Source organism: Oncorhynchus gorbuscha, linkage group LG02 (genome assembly GCF_021184085.1).
Source record: "Oncorhynchus gorbuscha isolate QuinsamMale2020 ecotype Even-year linkage group LG02, OgorEven_v1.0, whole genome shotgun sequence".
In the NCBI taxonomy this organism is placed as follows: domain Eukaryota; kingdom Metazoa; phylum Chordata; class Actinopteri; order Salmoniformes; family Salmonidae; genus Oncorhynchus; species Oncorhynchus gorbuscha.
In genome coordinates this window covers 56,280,435-56,305,016 of record NC_060174.1, presented here as the reverse complement: position 1 = coordinate 56,305,016, position 24,582 = coordinate 56,280,435, and the positions used below count along the sequence as shown (strand labels likewise).

Sequence of the window (24,582 nt, the reverse complement as noted above, 5' to 3'; positions counted from 1 at the left end):
TTGTAGAGGGAGGTGTTTAGTCCCAGGAGCCTTAGCTTAGTGATGAGCTTTGAGGGTACTATGGTGTTGAACGCTGAGCTGGAGTCAATGAATAGCATTCTCACGTAAGTATTCCTTTTTTCCAGGTGGGAAAGGGCAGTATGGAGTTCAATAGAGATTGCATCATCTGTGGATTGTTTGGGCGGTGTGCAAATTGGAGTGGGTCTAGGGTTTCTGGGGAAATGGTCTTGATGTGAGCCATTACCAACCTCTCAAAGCACTTCATGGTTACGGACGTGAGTGCTACGGGTCTGTAGTCATTTAGGCATGTTGTCTTTGTGTTCTTGAGCACAGGGACTATGGTGGTCAGCTTGAAACATGTTGGTATTACAGACTCAATCAGGGACATGTTGAAAATGTCAGTGAAGACACCTGCCAGTTGGTCAGCACATAACCAAAGCACACGTCCTGGTAATCCGTCTGGCCCCGCAGCCTTGTGTATGTTGACCTGTTTAAAGGTCTTACTCACGTCGGCTACGGAGAGCGTGATCACAGAGTCGTTTGGAACAGTTGATTCTCTCATGCATGCATTGTTGCTTGCCTAGAAGTGAGCATAGAAGTGATTTAGCTCGTCTGGTAGGCTCGTGTCACTGGGCAACTCGCGGCTGTGCTTCCCTTTGTAGTCTGTAATAGTTTGCAAGCCCGGAGCCAGTGATTCAATCTTAGCTCTGTATTGACGCTTTCCCTGTTTGATGGTACGTCGCATGGCATAGCAGGATTTCTTGAAAGCTTCCAGGTTAAGTCCCGCACCTTGAAGGCGGCAACTCTACCCTTTAGCTCAGTGTGAATGTTGCCTGTAATCCATGGCTTCTGGTTTGGGTATGTACTACAGTCACTGTGGGGACGATGTCCTCAATACACTTATTGATAAAGCCAGTGACTGATGTGGTGTACTCCTCAATGCCATCGTAAGAATCCCAGAACAATTTCCAGTCTGTGATAGCAAAACAGTCCTGTAGTTTAGCATCTGCTTCATCTGACCACTTTTTTATAGACCGATTCACTGGTGCTTCCTGCTTTAATTTTTGCTTGTAAGCATAAATCTGGAGGATAGAGTTGTGGTCGGATTTACCAACTGGAGGGCGAGGGAAAGCTTTGTATGCGTCTCTGTGTGTGGAGTACAGGTGATCAATAATTTTTTTCCCTCTGTTTGAACATTTAACATGGTGATCGAAATTTGTTAGAACTGATTTAAGTTTCCCTGCATTAAAGTCTCCGGCCACTAGGAGCACCGCCTCTGAGTGAGTGGTTTCCTGTTTGCTTATTTCCTTATACAGCTGACTGAGTGCGGTCTTAGTGCCAGCATTTGTCTGTGGTGGTAAATAAACAGCCAGGTAGCTGGCAAAGAAATTGGAGAGGTTTCTATGGCAGAGAGGTGGGCAGGGCACTCAGGGCTGATGGAAAGCTGGAAGATTGGCTGGAGGAAGCAGCCGGCTCTACACCAGCGACTTCTCTCAGAGGTGGGAATATCTCCCGGAGACTGCTCTTGGCTTGCTATGACTTTTCATTGAAGCCTTCAACATTCAGTTACTTTGCCATACTACCACATAAGGAAACATAAGGAACACACAACATTTTACATGTTACTCCCCTGCAAGAGGTATACAAATGTAACACATTGGTCTTATGAAAGAGCTGAAATTATCTCTTGGGGGAACAGTTGCAAAGATAGGGAGACGAGAACAGAGTCAGAGACACCATTAGAGGGAGTGCTGACCCAATTTCCTCCTCGCACAGACTTCCTCAGGATCTACTACAGAGCCAGTGACACTCTGACATACAGTCATCATGTAAATATGACTTGTATAGCTGATAACATGGACATGGAGCCAAGATGGAGGAGTCACATACAAGGAGGTCAGGAGTACCGTATTGAAAAAGTAGAGGTTGTGAGGGTGATTTAACTCTCCCTCCATCCCTCTTTGGTGAGGTTTTCATAAGTCCCTGTTAGGTTTCCTACCTCAACTGCACATGTTCTGTTTCTTCCATTAATTGTAATTATTACAGTGGGGCAAGTATTTTGTCAGCCACTAATTGTGCAAGTTCTCCCACTTAAAAAGATGAGAGGCCTGTCATTTTCATCATAGGTACACTTCAACTATGACAGACAAAATGAGACAAAAAATCCAGAAAATCACATTGTCGAATTTTTAATGAATTTATTTGCAAATTATGGTGGAAAATAAGTATTTGGTCAATAACAAAAGTTTATCTCAATACTTTGTTATATACCCTTTGTTGGCAATGACAGAGGTCAAATGTTTTCTGTCAGTCTTCACAAGGTTTTCACACACTATTGCTGGCATTTTGGCCCATTCCTCCATGCAGATCTCCTCTAGAGCAGTGATGTTTTGGGGCTGTTGCTGGGCAACACGGACTTTCAACTCCCTCCAAAGATTTTCTATAGGGTTGAGATCTAGAGACTGGCTAGGCCACTCCAGGACATTGAAATGCTTCTTACGAAGCAACTCCTTCGTTGCCCGGGTGGTGTGTTTGGGATCATTGTCATGCTGAAAGACCCAGCCATGTTTCATCTTCAATGCCCTTGCTGATGGAAGGAGGTTTTCACTCAAAATATCACGATACATGGCCCCATTCTTTCCTTTACACGGATCAGTTGTCCTGGTCCCTTTGCTGAAAAACAGCCCCAAAACATGATGTTTCCACTCCCATGCTTCACAGTAGGTATGGTGTTCTTTGGATGCAACTCAGCATTCTTTGTCCTCCAAACACAACGAGTTGAGTTTTTACCAAAAAGTTCTATTTTGGTTTCATCTGAACATATGACATTCTCCCAATCTTCTTCTGGATCATCCAAATGCTCTCTAGCAAACTTTAGACAGGCCTGGACATGTACTGGCTTAAGCAGGGGGATACGTCTGGCACTGCAGGATTTGAGTCCCTGGTGGCATAGTGTGTTACTGATGGTAGGATTTGTTACTTTGGTCCCAGCTCTCTGCAGGTCATTCACTAGGTCCCCCCATGTGGTTCTGGGATTTTTGCTCACGGTTCTTTTGATCATTTTGACCCTACGGGGTGAGATCTTGCATGGAGCCCCAGATTGAGGGATATTATCAGTGGTCTTGTATGTCTTCCATTTCCTAATAATTGCTCCCACAGTTGATTTCTTCAAACCAAGCTGCTTACCTATTGCAGATTCAGTCTTCCCAGCCTGGTGCAGGTCTACAATTTTGTTTCTGGTGTCCTTTGACAGCTCTTGGTCTTGGCCATAGTGGAGTTTGGAGTGTGACTGTTTGAGGTTGTGGACAGGTGTCTTTTATAATGATAATAAGTTCAAACAGGTGCCATTAATAATGAGTGGAGGACAGGGGAGCCTCTTAAAGAAGAAGTTACAGGTCTGTGAGAGCCAGAAATCTTGCTTGTTTGTAGGTGACCAAATACTTATTTTCCACCATAATTTGCAAATAAATTCATTAAAAATCCTACAATGTGATTTTATGGATTTTTTTCTCATTTTGTCTGTCATAGTTGAAGTGTACCTATGATGGAAATGACAGGCTTCTCTCATCTTTTTAAGTGGGAGAACCTGCACAATTGGTGGCTGACTAAATACTTTTTTGCCCCACTTAACTCTCTCTCTCCCACTCTCCCCTCTTTTTCCAAGCTGGGAGGCTCCTTCCTCCTGGGTGTGGGTGTGTGGGTGCTGGTGGACCCTACAGGCTTCAAGGAGATCGTAGCAGCCAACCCTCTGCTCTTCACAGGAGTCTACATCATCCTGGCCATGGGGGGAATGCTTTTCCTATTGGGCTTCCTGGGCTGCTGTGGAGCCATCCGGGAGAACAAGTGTCTGCTGATGTTTGTAAGTAGGCCTACACTGTGTTATATTATAGAGTAATTGTGATAGTACAGTAGGTCACAGCTTTATAACAGTGTTATCAACATTCCTTTGCTGCTTTGGAGTCATCATTGAGAACAAGTGTCTGCTGCTCTTTGTATGTGAGCGAGAGAGAGTCATGCTGGGCTGAGATAGATGGAAAAATAAATTAGCCATAATAAAACAGAGTATATTTCATGCTTCCAATAATTTGCCTTCGGTGCACCAGGCCACATGCATAGGTAATTTTGATTTTTTTTGTGACTCGCACTCACTTTTGCTGACACTAAGTCTATTACTCGTTCTCTCCCTTTATCTCTCTCCATCTCTCCTCTCACTGAATGTCTTGTCCACCCCCCCCTCCCTCTCTCTCCCTCCCTCCTGCTGTCTCTCCTGTGCCCCTGCAGTTCTTCATGCTCATCCTGGTCATCTTCCTGGCGGAACTAGCTGCAGCCATCCTGGCCTTCATATTCCGGGAGCATGTGAGTAAATTCTCTCCTTATAGATCCTATGACCATCCACTGTAGTGGGCAAACACTGTCCCGTTCATCATGGTGACACAGTAAAACCTCTGACCATACAGAACTAATACTAACATTCTCCATGTCCTGTATAGCTGACAAGAGAGTACTTCACGAAGGAGCTGAAGAGGCACTACCAGGGCTACAATAACACTGATGTCTTCACTGGAACGTGGAACGCTATCATGAACACTGTAAGGCTAAAATACTTTACTTGCTAAGCTTGAGGTCAATTCCATTTCAATATACTCAATTCAAGTCAATTCCAATCAGTTCACTCCCAGAATTGACTGACTTGAAAGGGAATTGACCCCAACCCTGATACTTGCTTTTGGTAGATATACAAAATACAATTATCTACTTAGCAGGCGTCTTCTTGGACATCTTCAACCTGTCCCTGTCTCAGGCTGTAGTCCCCACTTGATTCAAGGAGACCACTATCGTCCCAGGGCCCAAGAAAAACAAGGTGACATGTCCAAATGACTATCGCCACATCACACTAACCCAGGTCATCATGAAGTGCTTCGAGAGGCTGGTCAGGTCCCACATCAAGGCCAGCATGCCAGGCACTCTGGACCCACTCAAATCTGCCTACTGCTCCAACAGATCCACAGAAGATTTCCATCGCTATTCATATGGTCGTAACACATCTGAACAAGAGGAACACCCATGTGAGAATGCTGTGCATTGACTACAATTCAGTATTCAACACTATTGTTCCTTCCAAGCTCGACACCAAGCTCAGAGCCCTGGATCTGGACACCACCCTCTGCAATTGGATCCTGGACTTCCTGAGAGGAAAACCACAGGCTGTGAGGATTGGCAACATCACCTCCTCCACACTGACTCACCACACTGAACACATGGGTCCGCCAGGAGAGTGTCCTCAGCACTCTGTACTCCCTGTTCACCCACGACTGCGTGGCTTTGCGCGACAACAACGCCATCATCCAGTTTTCTGAGGATACTGAAGCTGAAGAAATTTAGCATGCCACCCCAGGCCCTCTCCAAATACTACAGCTGCACCATCGAGAGAGTCCTGACCGGTTGCATCATGGCCTGGTACGGGAATTGCTCCTTCCATGACAGCAATGCCCTCCAGCCGGTGGTGAAGACGACCGAGTACATTTTTTTCCTCATTAATCTACACACAATAACCCATAATGACAAAGCGAAAACAGCTTTTTAGAAATGTTTGCAAATATATAAATAAGGTATTTCTGTTTTTTGTACAAGTATTTAGACCCTTTTGCTTTGAGACTCAAAATTGTGCTCAGGGGCATACTGTTTCCATTGATCCTTCTTGAGATGTTGCTAAAACTGGTAAATTCAATTGATTGGACACGATTCGGAAAGGCACACACCTGTCTATATAAAGTTCCACATTTGACAGTGCATGTCAGAGCAAAAACCAAGCCAGAAGGTCGAAGGAATTGTCCATAGAGTTCCAAGACAGGATTGTGTCGAGGCACAGATCTGGGGAAGGGTACTATTCTGCAGCATTGAAGGTCCCCAAGAACACAGTGGCCTCCATCATTCTTAAATGGAAGAAGTTTGGAACCACCAAGGCTCTTCCTAGAGCTGGCCGCTCAGCCAAACTGAGCAATCGGGGGAGAAGGGCCTTGGTCAGGGAGGTGACCAAGAACCCGATGATCACTCTGACAGAGTTAACCAATCATCCTTTTATGGTAGAGTGGCCTGACGGAACCCACACCTCAGTAATTTGCTAAAAGGCACCTAAAGGACTCTCAGACCATGATAAACAAGATTATCTGGTCTGAGGAAAGATTGAGCTCTTTGGCCTGAATGCCAAGCTTCAAGTCTGGAGGAAACCTGGCACCATCCCCACGGTGAAGCATGGTGGTGGCAGCATCATGCTATGGGGATGTTTTCAGTGGCAGGGACTGGGAGAATAGTCAGGATCGAGGGGGAGATGAACGCAGCAAAGTACAGAGAGATCATTGATGAAAACCTGCTCCAGAGGGCTCAGGATCTCAGACTGATGGCGAAGGTTCACCTTCCAACAGAACAACAATCCTAAGCACATAGCCAAGACAACGCAGGAGTAACTTCGGGACAAGTCTCTGAATGTCCTTGAGAGGCCTAGCCAGAGCCCGGACTTGAACCTGATCGAACATCTCTGGAGAGAGCTGAACATTTTTTTTCACCTTTATTTAACCAGGTAGGCCAGTTGAGAACAAGTTCTCATTTACAACTGCAACCTGGCCAAGATAAAGAAAAGCAGTGCAACAAAAACACAGTTACAAACAAACGTACAGTCAATAACACAAAAGAAAATACAAATAGTGTACAGTACTATGTACAGTGTGTGCAAATGTAGAAGAGTAGGTAGCTAGGAAATAAATAGGCCCTAGAGGCAAAAATAATGACATTTTAGCATTAATACTGGAGTGCTAGATGTTGAGGTAGAGATACTGGGGTGCAAAAAAGTAAGAGAGTATATAATAATATGGGGATGAGGTAGTCTGGTGTGCTATTTACAGATTGGCTGTGTACAGGTACAGTGATCGGTAAGCTGCTCTGACAGATGATGCTGGAAGGAAAGGCGTCCAAAGTAAGTGTTGACTTTGGGGATGACCAGTGCAATATACCTGCTGGAGCGCATGCTACAGGTGGGTGTTGCTATGGTGACGAGTGAGCTGAGATAAGGCGGGGCTTTACCTAGCAAAGATGACCTGGAGCCAGTGGGTTTGGCGACAGATATGTAGTGAGGGCCAGCCAACGAGAGCATACAGGTCGCAGTGGCGGATTGTATATGGGGCTTTGGTGATAAAACGTATGGCACCGTGATAGACTACATCCAGTGTGCTGAGTAGAGTGTTGGAGGCTATTCTGTAAATTACATCACCATAGTCAAGGATCTGTAGGATAGTCAATTTTACGAGGGTATGTTTGGCGGCATGAGTGAAGGAGGCTTTGTTGCGAAATAGGAAGCCGATTTCTAGATTTTATTTAGGATTGGAGAAGATTAATGTGAGTCTGGAAAGAGAGTTTACAGTCTAACCAGACACCTAAGTATTTGTAGTTGTCCACATATTCTAGGTCAGAACCGTCCAGAGTAGTGATGCTAGTCGGGCGGGAGGGTGCAGGCAGAAATCCGTTGAAGAGCATGCACTTAGTTTTACTTGCATTTAAAAGCAGTTGGAGGCCACGGAAGGAGTGTTGTATGGCGTTGAAGCTCGTTTGGAGGTTTGTTAGCACAGTATCCAAAGAAGGGCCAGATGTATACAGAATGGTGTCATCTGCATAGAGGTGGATCAGAGAATCACCAGCAGCAAGAGCACCATCATTGATATATACAGAGAAAAGAGTCGGCCCGAGAATTAAACCCTGTGGCACCCCCATTGAGACTGCCAGAGGTCCAGACAACATGCCCTCCGATTTGACACACTGAACTCTATCTGAGAAGTAGTTGGTGAACCAGGCGAGGCAGTCATTTGAAAAGCCAAGGATATCGAGTCTGCCGATAAGAATGCGGTGATTAACAGAGTCGAAAGCCTTGGCCAGGTCGATGAATACAGCTGCACATTACTGTCTTTTATCGATGGCGGTTATGATATCATTTTGGACCTTGAGTGTGGCTGAGGTGCACCCGTGACCAGCTTGGAAACCAGATTGCATAGTGGAGAAGGTACTTTGGGATTCGAAATGGTTGGTAATCTGTTTATTAACTTGGCTTTCTAAGATTTTAGAAAGGCAGGGAAAGATGGATATAGGTCTGTAACAGTTTGGGTCAAGACTGTCTCCCCCTTTGAAGAGGAGGGTGACCGCAGCAGCTTTCCAATCTTTGGGGATCTTAGATGATATGAAAGGGAGGTTGAATAGGCATTGAAACTATTTCGGCTGATGATTTTAGAAAGATTGTCTAGCCCAGCTGATTTGTAGGGATCCAGATGTTGCAGTTCTTTCAGAATTTGGGTGAAGGAGAACCGGCGGGGCGAGTTTTTTAAATGAATTTTTTATTTTACCTTTATTTAACTAGGCAAGTCAGTCAAAAGAACAAATTCTTATTTTCAATGACGGCCTAGCCGTGCTGAGATGTTGGCCGGGGTAGCGGTAGCCAGGTGGAAAGCATGGCCAGCCGTGGAGAAATGCTTATTGAAATTACTGATTATCGTGGATTTATTACTAGCGCAGTGAGCAGCTGGGAGGAGGTGCTCTTATTGGACTTTACAGTGTCACAAAACTTTTTGGAATTAGTGCTACAGGAAGAAAATTTCTGTTTGAAAAAGCTAGCCTTAGCCTTCCTAACTGACTGAGTGTATTGGTTCGTGACTTAACAGAAAAGTTGCATATCGCAGGGGCTATTCGATGCTAATGCAGAACGCCACAGGATGTTTTTGTGCTAGTCAAGGGCAGTCAAGTCTGGGGTGAACCAATGGCTATATCTGTTCTTAGTTCTACATTTTATAAATGGGGCATGCTTATTTAAGATGGAGAATAAACTTTTGAAGAGCAACCAGGCATCCTCTACTGACGGGATGAGGTCAATATCCTTCCAGGATACCCGTGTCATGTCGATTAGAAAGGCCTGCTCGCCAAAGTGTTTAAGGGAGCATTTGACAGTGATGAGGGGTGGTCGTTTGACCGCGGACCCATTACGCGCGCAGGCAATGATCGCTGAGTTCCTGGTTGAAGACATCAGAGGTGTATTTAGAGGGCAAGTTGGTCAGGATGATATCGAAGAGGGTGCCCATGGTTACAGATTTAGGGTTGTACCTGGTAGGTTCCTTGATGATTTGTGTGAGATTGGGGGCATCTATCTTAGATTGTAGAATGGCCGGGGTGTTAAGCATGTCCCAGTTTAGGTCACCTAACAATACGAACTCTGTAGATAGATGGGGGGCGATCAATTCAAATATGGTGTCCAGGGCACAGCCGGGGGCGGAGAAGAAGCTCGAATTGTTTGGGCACAGACCTGGATAGTATGACAGAACTCTGCAGGCTAACTCCGCCCCCTTTGGCAGTTCTATCTTGTCAGAAAATGTATTAGTTAGGGCTGGACATTCCAGGATTTTTGGTGACCTTCCTAAATCAGGATTCAGACACGGCTAGGACATCCGGGTTGGTGGAGTGTGCTAAAGCAGTGAATAAAACATACTCAGGGAGGAGGCTTGTAATGTTAACATGCATGAAACCAATGTTTTTTAGGTTACAGAAGTCAACAGATGAGAGGGCCTGGGGAATGGGAGTGATGCTGGGGGCTGCAGGGCCTGGGTTAACCTCTAAATCACCAGAGGAACAAAAGAGGAGTAGGATAAGAGTACGGCTAAAGGCTAAAAGAACTGGTCATCTAGTGCGTTTGGAACAGAGAGTAAGGAGCAGGTTTCTGGGCGCGGAAGAATAAATTCAAGGCATAATGTATAGACAAGGGTATGGTAGGATGTGAGTACAGTGGCGGTAAGCCTAGGCATCGAGTGACGATGAGAGGTTTTGTCTCTAGAGCAGACATGGGCAAACTACAGCCCGCGGGCCACATACGGCCCGTTAGGCTTTTTAATCCGGCCCGCCGAACTTGTCCAAATTATACTAAAAACCTCCTTTTTCCCCTTTCCCTGCAATGCCCACGTTTCCCCAATAGATGGCGCACTCAAAACACATTGACCGTTGTTGGAGTGGCGCGTATTTCTCTTTATTTCACTTTAATTTTCACTTCGTTTCACGTCACCATTAAGCCCTTCTGTGAAAATGAGCGGACCAAAGAGAAGGAAAGTGGACAGCGAATGCCGAGTGTTTAATAAGGAGTGGACAACAAAATACTTCTTCACTGAATGAAGTCCGATCAACGGCTGTATGTCTGATATGCCAAGAAGCTGTTGCGGTTTTCAAAGAGTACAATATCAGCCGTCACTTTGCCACGAAGCATGCAAACTATGCTAGCAAGCAGTCAACACAAGAACGGCCGGCTACTGCTCAGAGGTTGGCAGCTAATTTACAGAGTCAACAGAACTTTTTTCACCGACAAACTGCAATTCAAGAGTCAAGTACCAAGGCAAGTTATTTGCTGGCTGCAATTTTCAGCTGCAGGTAGGATATTTAATACAGCCTATGTCTGTGTGCTTGGCAACGATACACGTGTACTGTTTGCGCGTGAAGGCGAGGGCGTCCATGGCGAGTTTGTAGAGCGCGCGGTCAGGACAATCCATCCATGATTTTGCGGAGTTTAACACAAGTAGATATTATTGAGCTTGAGTATTTCGTTGTGTAATAATATGTTTTGAATGTTGAAAGTGATTCCATTTTTCAATAAATGTTGATTTCTTTAACTTTGCACCTTCGATTGAAACTTATTAAAAACAGACGCAATCTTGATAAATCACAGTGCGTATGTTATTTTAATCTATTTACATTTCCTCCTCCCAGTATCTGTGAAATAGTATGTAAATGCCATATCTTGCATATTCCTTGAGACAAATTTATTAACTGATAAGGGCTATTTTTCACATTTGAAAGACAGTCAATAAATTGGGTTGTAGTGTTCTTACTGTGCTATGAGGTTTGCACACACTACATTTAATGCTTTAGTATATCCGGCCCAAACACTCCCTCCAAATGCTCCTGGCCCGGCCCCTCTGTCAAATTTTAGAACCCATTGTGGCCCGCGAGTCAAAAAAAGTTTGCCCACCTCTGCTCTAGAGGCACCATTTAAGCCAGGTGCGGTCACCGCATGTGTGGGGGGGGGGGGGGGGGAACATAAGGCCTAGCTAAGGTATATTGAGCAGGGCTGGAAGCTCTACAGTGAAATTAGATAAAAATGACTAACCAAAACAGCAATAGACAAGGCATATTGACATTAGGGAGGGGCATGTGTAGCCGAGTGATCATAGGGTCCAGTGAGTAGCTAGACGAGCTGAAGTCACGGTGATTCAGACAGCTAGCAGGCCAGGGCTAGCAGATGGGCCTCAGGGGGACGTTGCATTGGGAGAGCCTGTTGTAACCCCCCTCGGAAGGTTACGTCAGCAGACCAGTCGTGATGGTCGCCTGGGCTCCGTGTCGGCAGCAAAGGGTCCAGGCCAATTGGCAAAAGTGGTATTTGAAGCCCAGAAATTGCTTGATAGATCTCTTCGGCTCGCCGGGAGATGGGCCTAGAAAGCACCAGGCTAACTGGTGCTTGCTTCGGGACAGAGACGTTAGACAGGAGTAGCCACTCGGATAGCAGCTAGCTAGCTGCGATGATCCGGAGTAAAGGTTCAGAGCTTGCGGTAGGAATCCGGAGATGTGGTAGAGAAAAGCAGTCCAATATGTTCTGGGTAGATATTGTGCTGTGCAGGCTGGCAGGAGTTGCCCAGGCTGAGGCTGGCAGATGTCCGAGTTAACGGTGGTGACAGCTAGCAGTGGCTAACTGACTACTAGCTAGTTAGCTGGCTAGCTCCTGAAGGGGGTTCCGGTTCAAAAGTGTAAAAATAGCAGATCCATTACACATTGGGTGAGGCGGGTTGCAGAAGAGTATGTTCAGTCCGTAGAAAATTGGATTAAAAAATATATACGAAGGTAAAAACGATATATAGAAGGGACAGGACAAGACAATCAAAACAGACTGCTCCCACTGCTACGCCATCTTGGATTAGGAAAATAGTTGTGCAGCGACACATCCCATCCAACCTGACAGAGCTTGAGAGGATCTGTAGAGAAGAATGGGAGAAACTCCCCAAGTACAGGTGTGCCAAGCTTGTAGCGTCATACCCAAGAAGACTCCAGGCTGTAATCGCTGCCAAAGGTGCTTCAACAAAGTACTGAGTAAATGTGGTATCTTTTTTTAAACAAAATGTACAAAATAAAAAATAAAAACTGTTTTGGCTTTGTCATTATGGGGTATTGTGTGTAGATTGATGAGGAGAAAAAATACAATTTAATCAATTTTAGAATAAGGCTGTAACGTAACAAAATGTGGAAAAAGTCAAGGGTTCTGATTACTTTCCGAATGCACCGTATAATGTATGTATGTGAAAACTACTTCTAAGATGCATATATTCAGACTCACTTCATTCGTGCTAAAAAGGGAGGCTTGCTTGTCTGGTGCTAGCACATGCGCAGATCAAATACACTGCTGGAACACCGACTAAAGTGTTTACATGTCCTAATAAGTCCAGAGATGGCTCAGAAAAACCGATGTTTTAATCTGCATATTCTTACTTCAATTTTGACCATGATTAAGAAAAGCAGAGTAAGGTGTTTACATGACTATTGCATAAACTGCCTTCTGACATAATTTGTTTAATGTTTCATTATTGCTGTTTCATTATTGCTGTGCATGTAAATGTGCTCATTGACAGTTTATCTACAAGCCATCATACTGGTTAACACTTCGAACAGGACTGATGTTGACTTTCCTGTACTGACTTTCCACACCTTAGCACACATGCACTCACTTACACACACATACATTCATGATACACACATCACAACTGCTGCTACCAGACTATTATTAGTAAGTTCTGCACAATTTAAACACTTGCCCCCAATTCCCCTTCCCCAAAACACATGTAAATATTGGACTATAAATGGTGCCTTCCTGTATCATACTTATACTAAAATGTTTATTATATTTCACTGAGCCATTTACTTTGTTTGCATTTCGTTGGACGGTGTATACCATGTGTATGCTGTACATACGACTAATAAAACTGTTGTGTCAAGTTGGCTGGATGCCCTTTGAGTGGTGGACCATTCTTGATCCACATGGGAAACTCTTGAGCCTGTAAAACCCAGGAACTCTGCAGTTCTTGACACAAACTAGTGCGCCTGGCACCTACTACCATTTTTTTTCACCTTTATTTAACCAGGTAGGCTAGTTGAGAACAAGTTCTCATTTACAACTGCGACCTGGCCAAGAAAAGCATAGCAGTGTGAACAGACAACAACACAGAGTTACACATGGAGTAAACAATAAACAAGTCAATAACACAGTAGAAAAAAAAGAAAGAGTCTATATACATTGTGTGCAAAAGGCATGTGGAGGTAGGCGAATAATTACAATTTAGCAGATTAACACTGGAGTGATAAATGATCAGATGGTCATGTGCAGGTAGAGATACTGGTGTGCAAAAGAGCAGAAAAGTAAATAAATAAAAACAGTATGGGGATGAGGTATGGTAAATTGGGTGGGCTATTTACTGCAGCGATCGGTTAGCTGCTCAGATAGCAGATGTTTAAAGTTGGTGAGGGAGATAAAAGACCCGTTCAAAAGCACTTCAATATTTTGTCTTGCCCATTCACTGAGTGGCAGACATACACAATCCATGTCTCAATGTTCTCAAGGATTAAACATTTCTTTAACCTGTCTCCTCCCCTTCATCTCCACTGATTGAAGTGACATCAATAAGGGATCATGGCTTTCACCTGGATTCACCTGGCCAGTCTATGTCATGGAAAGAGCATGTGTTCTTAATGTTTTGTATACTCATTTTTGTATACTCAGTGTAATTTACTCATCTCTCCTCCCCAGTTTGACTGCTGTGGCGTGAACAGCCCGGTGGACTTTGAGGAGAGCCTGTTCAGACTGATCAACCCTAATGAGATGGTCCCTGCAGCCTGCTGCAGGAGGGGTAGTCACCCCGGAGACTCAGCCTACATCCCCCAGGAGGAGTGTCTGATGGGGAACATGCTGTTCAGAAACAACAAGGTGCTGGTACTGGTACTAGACTACTTCAAAAATACTACTAAAAACCCTTTAATAATCTTTATTGACCCATTCAACAAAGAGAATGGAAATAAACATTTCGCCCCTGGAGCAGGACCTCCAGAGCAGGGCACCTAGAGCATCACATCAGCAGTAGGTGGCACCTGAAATATCTGGCAGCCCTCCACATTCCTACCCTAGGATTTGACCTGGCTACCTTCCAGTTGCATGTTCGTCACTCAAACCTCGAGGCTACCACTGCCCACTCTCCCTGCCACACTGGGAAGCAAAATCCTCCTCTTGCTTATCAGCTAAACTGGAGCAGAAGAGTGTTGGAGAGATGATTTAATGGGACTGCTTCTCTACTGGCATTGTCCTCATACCAGTAGACTCATTAGTGCTTTTCTATATTTTCTATGTGTCAAGGAAGTATGTTTTACTGTGTAGTGCAGTGTGTGTATACTTATGCATGTTTGTGTTTGACTATGTAGATTTGAGTAGGGTAGGGTAGTGCGGGCTTGGAGTAGGATAGGGAAGTGGGCGTGCAGGTGTGTGTGTGTGTGGAGGGAGAAACATACAGTATTTAGCCATATTGACAAACGGATTTAGCCATATAGACAAATGGATTTAGCCATATTGACAAACGGAAGGCACACGTTTGTGTGGTTGTGTGTGTGGGTCTATATTTATCTCTGTGTGTGCTTGCCTGTTTTAATGACTGTCTTGAGAGTGAAATGTAATTACAGTCAACACTGATAGGAAGGAGAGGCTCCAACTGTTGTTGTTAAGGCCTATGGAACAATGCGGTATCTCAGGAAGGCGTCTGTCTCTCGCTGTCTCTTTCCCATTCACACACAGAGCCTCATTAAAAGCCAATGAGGCCAGGGGCCCTGTCTCAGTCTCTGTCTCTCAGCCCATTCATCTAGTCTATTGTTCACTGACGCATTCAGTTATGGCTCTGATGCTATTTATATTGTCCATGCATTTCAGCACACACACGCATGCATGCATTTATGCACATGCGTGCACACACACATGCAGGCGCAAGTGCATGCATGCACGCACACACAGACACACAAACACACACATTTCAATACTCTCTCATATTGACTCATACTATTGAATTGTGACTGAGACTCTTTCCTCTCTGTGTGTTTTCAGGGCTGCTACTCAGCGGTGGTGGACTACTTTGAGCTGTACATCTATGTGGCTGGAGCGCTGGCCATCGTGGTACTCACCATTGAGGTAGGATTCAATATTTTGTTACTTATAATAAGCGCTTTGTGAGTAGCCTCCAAATCAACACATTTTTCCCTTATCAGTTGGTGTGATTGGTAATGTAAGCTGTTCAGAAAAATCCATGTAGCTTATCTCCCCCACACACAGTACACAGCAACGGAATCTGAAATACTGGAGAATATATCATTTGAAGCAAGTGCTGGTCACTTCTCCGTTTATAGTACGATTGCCCCACTTAGTGGAGAACATTGGTGTTGCAGGACTGTTACACACCATACATTACATAGCAGAATTTACTGAGGAGGCATCTCTGAAGTCATAATTATGGATATGGCAATCTAGTCGATTTATTAGATTAAGCCAGAGCTGAATTGTCTAATCATCATCATGTAGATAGTTTTGGTTGATTTTGTTTAGTTTCCTCATCATCGTTTGACTGCAGAACAGTCGACCAGTTTAGGCTCGCAGAATTGAAACACTTTACTTGTGTCTTGTTCTCTGTCCTGACTGCTGTTCTGACACTCATCTGTTCTTCTCCACAGCTGTTTGCCATGGTCTTTGCCATGTGTCTCTTCAGAGGTATCCAGTAGGATTATCGCACCGTACACCGGACAGGAGGACTTTTTGGAGCTACAAAAGGGAAATCAGGAGAAGGGAAAGAAAACATGTACACTTGTAAATGTATTGTCCTCTTTTATATCTGCAAAATGTATTGATTGGTTGGAAAACAAAACAAAACAACACTCAGAAAACAAAAAACTTGTACTTCTCAGCTGGACCTTTGAGGTATTTGGTGGCAAAAAAAAGAAATGATAGCAAGAAAAAAAGACAAGAACGACAGGAAAACGTATGTAAAGTGAAACAGATGTTTCATGGACCAGGTCTAACACGGACCGGGTGTATAGTAGTGCAACGCGAAGAGGACCTGTGTGAAACCAGGCGTGGTGAATAAGACGACCCGGTTGAAGCCTGCCCTGCAGCAGAAGTAGCTTGAGACCCAGATCTGTTTGTGCTGTCTTGCTAGCTAACTGGGACTCAGGCTAGAGCAGAAGACACTGCACTGACTTTTGGATGAAGAATATTTATATTTACTGTTCCTTCCTATTACCACTTCTCCCTCCCCCGATCCCCCGCCCTTCCATCTACTGATACCACAATTCCTCCATCTTTCCCACTCCCACCCTCCACATACTATTGTTAGAGCCTTTACCTCTTGCTGTTAAAAGTCCCATCTATAGTGTGTGTGTGTGTGTGTGTGTGTGTGTGTGTGTGTGTGTGTGTGTGTGTGTGTGTGTGTGTGTGTGTGTGTGTGTGTGTGTGTGTGTGTGTGTGTGTGTGTGTGTGTGTGTGTGTGTGTGTGTGTGTGTGTGTGTGTGTGTGTGTGTGTGTGTGTGTCCTTGTATGAATGAATGCATGTGTGCATGTTGCCCCTTTTGACCATTCGAGCTTGAAAGCCAACTTCTGATAAAATATTGTATTTGTATTGTGATGTTCATTGCAATTGTGGTTACATGTGGCTTAGGTGAAAATAAATGTATTTGTATGCATTTGTATTAGATTCTTGAAAAGACAATGACATTAAAATGTTCTAAATGTTGTCCATGTGGTGAATTCCTTTCTGATGCTTTTAGAAGTATGTACCCAGTAAAGCAGGATAGAAGGCATTGTCAGTTGTTCTTTGGCAAGGGCGTAGAAGGGGTCCCCAATGTTTGAAGCAGGTCAAATCGTTCCCCCCAAATTACAGTACCAGTCAAAGTTTGGACACACCTACTAATTCCAGGGTTTTTCTTTATTTTTACTATATTCTACATTGTAGAATAATAGTGAAGACATCAAAACTATGAAATAACACATATGGAATCATGTTAAAAAATCAAAATATATTTTAGATTTAAAATTCTTCAATGTATCCACCCTTTTCCTTGACAGCTTTGCACACTCTTGGCATTCTCTCAACCAGCTCATGAGGTAGTCACTTGGAATGTAATTAACAGGTGTGCCTTGTTAAAAGTTCATGCGTTTGAGCCAGTCAGTTGTGTTGTGAAAAGGTAGGGGTGGTATACAGAAGATAGCCCTATTTGGTAAAATACCAAGTCCATATTATGGCAAGAACAGCTGAAATAAGCAAAGAGAAATGGAATATTATGAAAATGAGGGAACATTATGAAAATGAAAACTCTCAATGGGAAGAAAATCACAAGTCATGTCCCTGGAGCTTCAGCCTAGATGAGTGGTGTAATTTCTGGGGATCCACTATGTCCATAGATTATATACAATAAAATGCAGAAGGGGTTGAAGCCAAAAGGCTGTTCAGTACTAATAATGTTTGAGAAGGTTTTGCCTAAGAAAGTACAGATGAACTTCCTGGCTTTCACTGTTATAGAGTTTGCCCCACAATCAGACCTCGGCATAAGACCCATATGCAGACAACTCGAATAACATATGTTTACTAACAAAACGGGGCAGGCAGACGACAGGTCAAGGGCAGGCAGAGATCAGAGGGTGTCACGCTCTGGTCGAAGTAATGTATGTTTGTCTTCATTTATTTGGTCAGGCCAGGGTGTGACATGGGTTATTGTGGTGCGTTTTTGTCATGGGGTTTTTGTGGGGTGTCTAGCATAGTCTATGGCTGCCTGAGGCGGTTCTCAATCAGAGTCAGGTGATTATCGTTGTCTCTGATTGGGAACCATATTTAGGCAGCCATATTCTTTGAGTTTTTCATGGGTGATTGTTCCTGTCTCTGTGTTAGTTTGCACCAGAATAGGCTCAGTCACTTTGGTTTTTCTTTTTTCCTTGTTTTGGAAGAGAAGAGAACAAGCGCCATTCTCCTTGCGGAGATGGTGCTAAATCCATCAACACGGTCGGTCCCTGGGATTGGGCTGGCCAACACGATTCGGTTTGCTTGGAAGGAAAAGGAGTTGGAGCCTTTAGGACGGGAAACTTTTGGAAGGATAATATTAATGGGGATTCTAAAGCTGACGGTGAAGGACGTGTTTTGTTTCCAAGGCAACTCGTTGGAGGGAGCATACAACGTGGCACTATATACAGAGGAGAAACACAATGATATCCTGAGAAGGGCAAGAGCAGTGGGAGGTGAGAGGCCGATAAGCCACTATGAAATAACAAGCCTGGCGAAGAATAACTTTAGGGTTGTAACTGTCAACATTTACAACCCTTACGTTAAGGACGAAGAGGTGAGGGCTTTTCTGGGGAGATACAAGGATAACGTCTCCTCAGCAAGGCACCTCAAAGACTCCCTTGGTTTTTGGAATGGGAGGAGAGGCTTCCAGGCCCTCCTCAGAGAGGACCCAATGGGACATGGTGGCTACCTCCATCCTCCTGCTATGTTCTCCCTAGGGGCTGACAGGGGGACGTAGTTTTATGCACGTCAGCCCCCATTTTGCAGGCGCTGTATGGCCTACGGACACATATTCGCCACGTGCAGCACAAGAAAATGCAGATTTTGTGGATCTGTGGAACACGAGGCGAGGGATTGTGACAAGCCTAAGGCGTGCCACGGGTGTGGCTCGTCAGCACACCTGTGGCGGGGTGCCTGGCTCGTCAGAGGTCATATGCGTCTGCGGCTGGGGGGGAGCAGGAGCGGTGGATGGGGGAAGAAGAGGAGGGGAAGGAAGCACACCTCATGACCAGAGTACAGGTCCAGAGGGGAAGGCCGCAAGGAAGGAGGAGGAGCAAGAAGCGACGGATGGAAGAGAGAAGGAAACTGAAGGCACGGGAGTAGGAGAACCAGGAAAAGCTGTGGAAGAAGGCAACCGAGTGGAGGAGCATGAGAGAGAAGAAAGCGAGGGAGGAGTGGTGGAGAAAGAGATGGTGGAAGAGCAAGTGGACTGGGGGGAAAGTGCCCTGGTGGAAGAGATGAGGGGTATGGTGGAGGAGCTGGCGGAGCTGGCGGGGGGGAGGGTGGTATCTCTCCACTGCCGCCATCACCAAAGAAGAGAATGAAGAGGAGGGTACGATTGGCCGACAGTGAGAGGGAGGGGATGGCCAAGAGAGTGATGGGGGTGGGAGAAACCTCTGGGTTGCTGCTGGTTTCCCCAGGCCCTCATCTTCTGTTGGGTGGGGACACACCTAACAAGACTGGGTACAGGGGGAGGTGGGGAGTTTTTTGTTTGGGGACTCAGCCTCCCCGATTTTTTTTTTTTTTTTTTTTTTTTTTTTTTTCTCCAAACCAGCTGCAGCACTGGGGAGGCAGAGGAGTGTGGGGGTAGACCCAGAGTGCAGGGCACCCCGGAGCCAAACACTATTCCTGCATCCTGGGTTGGTGAGATTGAGGAAGAGGGGGGGATGTCGGGAGTACGGATGGTGTTCTCACCGGTAGATATGGAGCAGGGGAGCATCGGGTGAGTCTCCTGTTTTTTTTTCTGTCTGGGTTTAGAATTTGAGTGTATTACATGTTTTTATTTTTTCATGGGGTCTAATTTTACTTTTGTTAGTTTAAATGTAAGGGGTTTAAGGGATTTTGTTAAGAGGAGGGTGGTTGTTAGTTATTTGGAGGGTGTGGGGTTTGATTTTTGTTTTTTTACAGGAGGTTCACCTGAGGGATGGAGGGGATGTTAGTAGGTTTAAGAGGGAGTGGGACAAGGGGGAGTCAGTTTGGGGTATTGGGGGTGCACTCATCGGGGGTAGGGATTTTGTGTGAGCACAGGGAGGTAAAAGTGGAGGATTCTTTTGTGGTAATGCAGGGGAGGGTTATAGGGATGGATGTCACGATAAGGGCTTTAGATTAATGGTGGTGTATGGGCAACAGGTGGTGGCAGACAGGAGGGAGATGGTGGACTGTCTGACGCCCCTGTGTGTCACAAATAGGAAATTAGTGATAGGGGGGGATTTTAATACATATTTAGGAATAGGGGGGATAGCAGTGCAGGCGCCATTGCCGGGCTAATGGCTTGCCATGGTCTGGTAGATGGTGGTCTGCACACTACTCCGAAAATGGCCAGTCCTACATGGCGCAACTCCAGGGGGGTTGAGCGGAGGCTCGACTATATTTTTGTACCCAGGTCTTTGGGTAAGTTGTCTGGGCGGCTGTTGCCTGTTTTCTTTTCGGATCACGACGGGGTGCTCCTGCAGGTGGGGTCGCCAGTCTGCCTCTTTGGTAGGGGGTACTGGAAGTTAGATCGGGATGTGCTGGAGGAGCAGGCTTTTGTTGACTGGTTTTATGGTTTCTTTTGGAGGCTTGAAGGCCTCCGGTCCATGTGCGAGGGGGTGTTAGAGTGGTGGATTACTTCCGGGTTGGAGCGAGCGGTCGCATCGGCACTTCGCTCCGCAGGTAGTATAACTTTTTCATTACATTTCATTACATTTCATTATAGTACAACGGTTTGATTTGTCTAATCTTAGCAATTTCTTCTTAGCTAGCTACATAGCCGTCTTTGTATCAAAGACAATTGCATAATTATCGTATTTCGTCGTCCTAACGTAGTCTTCACTGCTATTTGCCCAGCAGCTAGCCAGCTAGCCAGCTAGCAAACGCCCACCGATTAGCAGCACTGTAGTAACTATTACACTCAACGGAACGACTTGATTAGTGTAGTGTCAGCTACATAGCTGTCTTTGCTGTCTTCGTATCCAAGATAATTGTGTAGTTTAGAGTGTGTAGTCTTAGAGTGATTATCTTAATTTACCGAGGTTAGCTAGCCAGCTATTTGTCGTCCTTAACGTAGGAGACTCTGCTAGCTAGCCAACAGCTAGCCAACAGCTAGCCGACAGCAAGCCAACAGCTAGCCAACGTCTACCGAATAGACTCAACAACCCGGTCGCATTCACAGGTAGTATCACATTTTCATTTCATTACAGTACAACGGTTTGATTTGTTTGATCGTAGCTAGCTACATAGCTAGCTACATAGCCGTCTTTGTATCAAAGATAATTGTGTAGTCTAGAGCGATTTTCTAGGTTAGCTAGCCAGCTATTGTCGTTCTTTTAACGCAACGTAACGTAAACAACACTGCTAGCTAGCCAGCTAGCCCCCGAATAGTAGCACTGCAGAAACTATTACACTCAACGGAACGACTTGATTAGTGTAGTGTCAAGAACGCAGCCACTGCCAGCTAGCCTACTTCAGCAGTACTGTATCATTTTAATCATTTTAGTCAATAAGACTCTTGCTACGTAAGCTTAACTTCCTGAACATTCGAGATGTGTAGTCCACTTGTCATTCCAATCTCCTTTGCATTAGCGTAGCCTCTTCTGTAGCCTGTCAACTATTTGTCTGTCTATCCCTGTTCTCTCCTCTCTGCACAGACCATACAAACGCTCCACACCGCGTGGCCGCGGCCACCCTAATCTGGTGGTCCCAGCGCGCACGACCCACGTGGAGTTCCAGGTCTCCGGTAGCCTCTGGAACTGCCGATCTGCGGCCAACAAGGCAGAGTTCATCTCAGCCTATGCCTCCCTCCAGTCCCTCGACTTCTTGGCACTGACGGAAACATGGATCACCACAGACAACACTGCTACTCCTACTGCTCTCTCTTCGTCCGCCCACGTGTTCTCGCACACCCCGAGAGCTTCTGGTCAGCGGGGTGGTGGCACCGGGATCCTCATCTCTCCCAAGTGGTCATTCTCTCTTTCTCCCCTTACCCATCTGTCTATCGCCTCCTTTGAATTCCATGCTGTCACAGTTACCAGCCCTTTCAAGCTTAACATCCTTATCATTTATCGCCCTCCAGGTTCCCTCTGAGAGTTCATCAATGAGCTTGATGCCTTGATAAGCTCCTTTCCTGAGGACGGCTCACCTCTCACAGTGCTGGGTGACTTTAACCTCCCCACGTCTACCTTTGACTCATTCCTCTCTGACTCCTTCTTTCCACTCCTCTCCTCTTTTGACCTCACCCTCTCACCTTCCCCCCCTACTCACAAGGCAGGCAATACGCTCGACCTCATCTTTACTAGATGCTGTTCTTCCACTAACCTCATTGCAACTCCCCTCCAAGTCTCCGACCACTACCTTGTATCCTTTTCCCTCTCGCTCTCATCCAACACCTCCCACACTGCCCCTACTCGGATGGTATCGCGCCGTCCCAACCTTCGCTCTCTCTCCCCCGCTACTCTCTCCTCTTCCATCCTATCATCTCTTCCCTCTGCTCAAACCTTCTCCAACCTATCTCCTGATTCTGCCTCCTCAACCCTCCTCTCCTCCCTTTCTGCATCCTTTGACTCTCTATGTCCCCTATCCTCCAGGCCGGCTCGGTCCTCCCCTCACGCCCCGTGGCTCGACGACTCATTGCAAGCTCACAGAACAGGGCTCCGGGCAGCCGAGCGGAAATGGAGGAAAACTCACCTCCCTGCGGACCTGGCATCCTTTCACTCCCTCCTCTCTATATTTTCCTCCTCTGTCTCTGCTGCTAAAGCCATTTTCTACCACTCTAAATTCCAAGCATCTGCCTCTAACCCTAGGAAGCTCTTTGCCACCTTCTCCTCCCTCCTGAATCCTCCTCCCCCCCCCCCTCCCTCTCTGCAGATGACTTCATCAACCATTTTGAAAAGAAGGTCAACGACATCCGATCCTCGTTTACTAAGTCAAACGGCACCGCTGGTTCTGCTCACACTGCCCTACCCTGTGCTCTGACCTCTTTCTCCCCTCTCTCTCCAGATTAAATCTTGCGTCTTGTGACGGCCGGCCGCCCAACAACCTGCCCGCTTGACCCTATCCCCTCCTCTCTTCTCCAGACCATTTCCGGAGACCTTCTCCCTTACCTCACCTCGCTCATCAACTCATCCCTGACCGCTGGCTACGTCCCTTCCGTCTTCAAGAGAGCGAGAGTTGCACCCCTTCTGAAAAAACCTACACTCGATCCCTCCGATGTCAACAACTACAGACCAGTATCCCTTCTTTCTTTTCTCTCAAACTCTTGAACGTGCCGTCCTTGGCCAGCTCTCCCGCTATCTCTCTCTGAATGACCTTCTTGATCCAAATCAGTCAGGTTTCAAGACTAGTCATTCAACTGAGACGGCTCTTCTCTGTATCACGGAGGCGCTCCGCACTGCTAAAGCTAACTTTCTCTCCTCTGCTCTCATCCTTCTAGACCTATCGGCTGCCTTCGATACTGTGAACCATCAGATCCTCCTCTCCACCCTCTCCGAGCTGGGCATCTCCGGCGCGGCCCACGCTTGGATTGCGTCCTACCTGACAGGTCGCTCCTACCAGGTGGCGTGGCGAGAATCTGTCTCCTCACCACGCGCTCTCACCACTGGTGTCCCCCAGGGCTCTGTTCTAGGCCCTCTCCTATTCTCGCTATACACCAAGTCACTTGGCTCTGTCATAACCTCACATGGTCTCTCCTATCATTGCTATGCAGACGACACACAATTAATCTTCTCCTTTCCCCCTTCTGATGACCAGGTGTCGAATCGCATCTCTGCATGTCTGGCAGACATATCAGTGTGGATGATCGATCACCACCTCAAGCTGAACCTCGGCAAGACGGAGCTGCTCTTCCTCCCGGGGAAGGACTGCCCGTTCCATGATCTCGCCATCACGGTTGACAACTCCATTGTGTCCTCCTCCCAGAGCGCTAAGAACCTTGGCGTGATCCTGGACAACACCCTGTCGTTCTCAACTAACATCAAGGTGGTGGCCCGTTCCTGTAGGTTCATGGTCTACAACATCCGCAGAGTACGACCCTGCCTCACACAGGAAGCGGCGCAGGTCCTAATCCAGGCACTTGTCATCTCCCGTCTGGATTACTGCAACTCGCTGTTGGCAGGGCTCCCTGCCTGTGCCTTTAAACCCCTACAACTCATCCAGAACGCCGCAGCCCGTCTGGTGTTCAACCTTCCCAAGTTCTCTCACGTCACCCCGCTCCTCCGCTCTCTCCACTGGCTTCCAGTTGAAGCTCGCATCCGCTACAAGACCATGGTGCTTGCCTACGGAGCTGTGAGGGGAACGGCACCTCAGTACCTCCAGGCTCTGATCAGGCCCTACACCCAAACAAGGGCACTGCGTTCATCCACCTCTGGCCTGCTCGCCTCCCTACCACTGAGGAAGTACAGTTCCCGCTCAGCCCAGTCAAAACTGTTCGCTGCTCTGGCCCCCCAATGGTGGAACAAACTCCCTCACAACGCCAGGACAGCGGAGTCAATCACCACCTTCCGGAGACACCTGAAACCCCACCTCTTTAAGGAATACCTAGGATAGGATAAGTAATCCTTCTCAACCCACCCCCCCTTTAAGATTTAGATGCACTATTGTAAAGTGACTGTTCTACTGGATGTCATAAGGTGAATGCACCAAATTGTAAGTCGCTCTGGATAAGAGCGTCTGCTAAATGACTTGAATGTAAATGTAA

General features: G+C 46.2%; 1 protein-coding gene across 5 annotated transcripts in view; it reads left to right on the top strand.

Annotated features, from left to right (window-relative positions):
- LOC124005007 (tetraspanin-18-like) overlaps positions 1–16,871 on the top strand; it is a 141,514-nt gene extending 124,643 nt beyond the window's left edge. For 4 of the 5 annotated variants that reach the window (XM_046313870.1, XM_046313835.1, XM_046313843.1 and 1 more), the window contains 6 exons: positions 3,665–3,859; positions 4,282–4,356; positions 4,491–4,589; positions 13,862–14,044; positions 15,197–15,280; positions 15,817–16,871. In XM_046313870.1, the coding sequence (XP_046169826.1) occupies positions 3,665–3,859; positions 4,282–4,356; positions 4,491–4,589; positions 13,862–14,044; positions 15,197–15,280; positions 15,817–15,864 (684 nt within the window). In that variant the 3' untranslated portion in view covers positions 15,865–16,871. The remainder of the gene's footprint in view (positions 1–3,664; positions 3,860–4,281; positions 4,357–4,490; positions 4,590–13,861; positions 14,045–15,196; positions 15,281–15,816) is intronic. The other variant, XM_046313861.1, reaches the window with a different exon arrangement.
- The last annotated feature ends 7,711 nt before the right edge of the window (positions 16,872–24,582 follow it).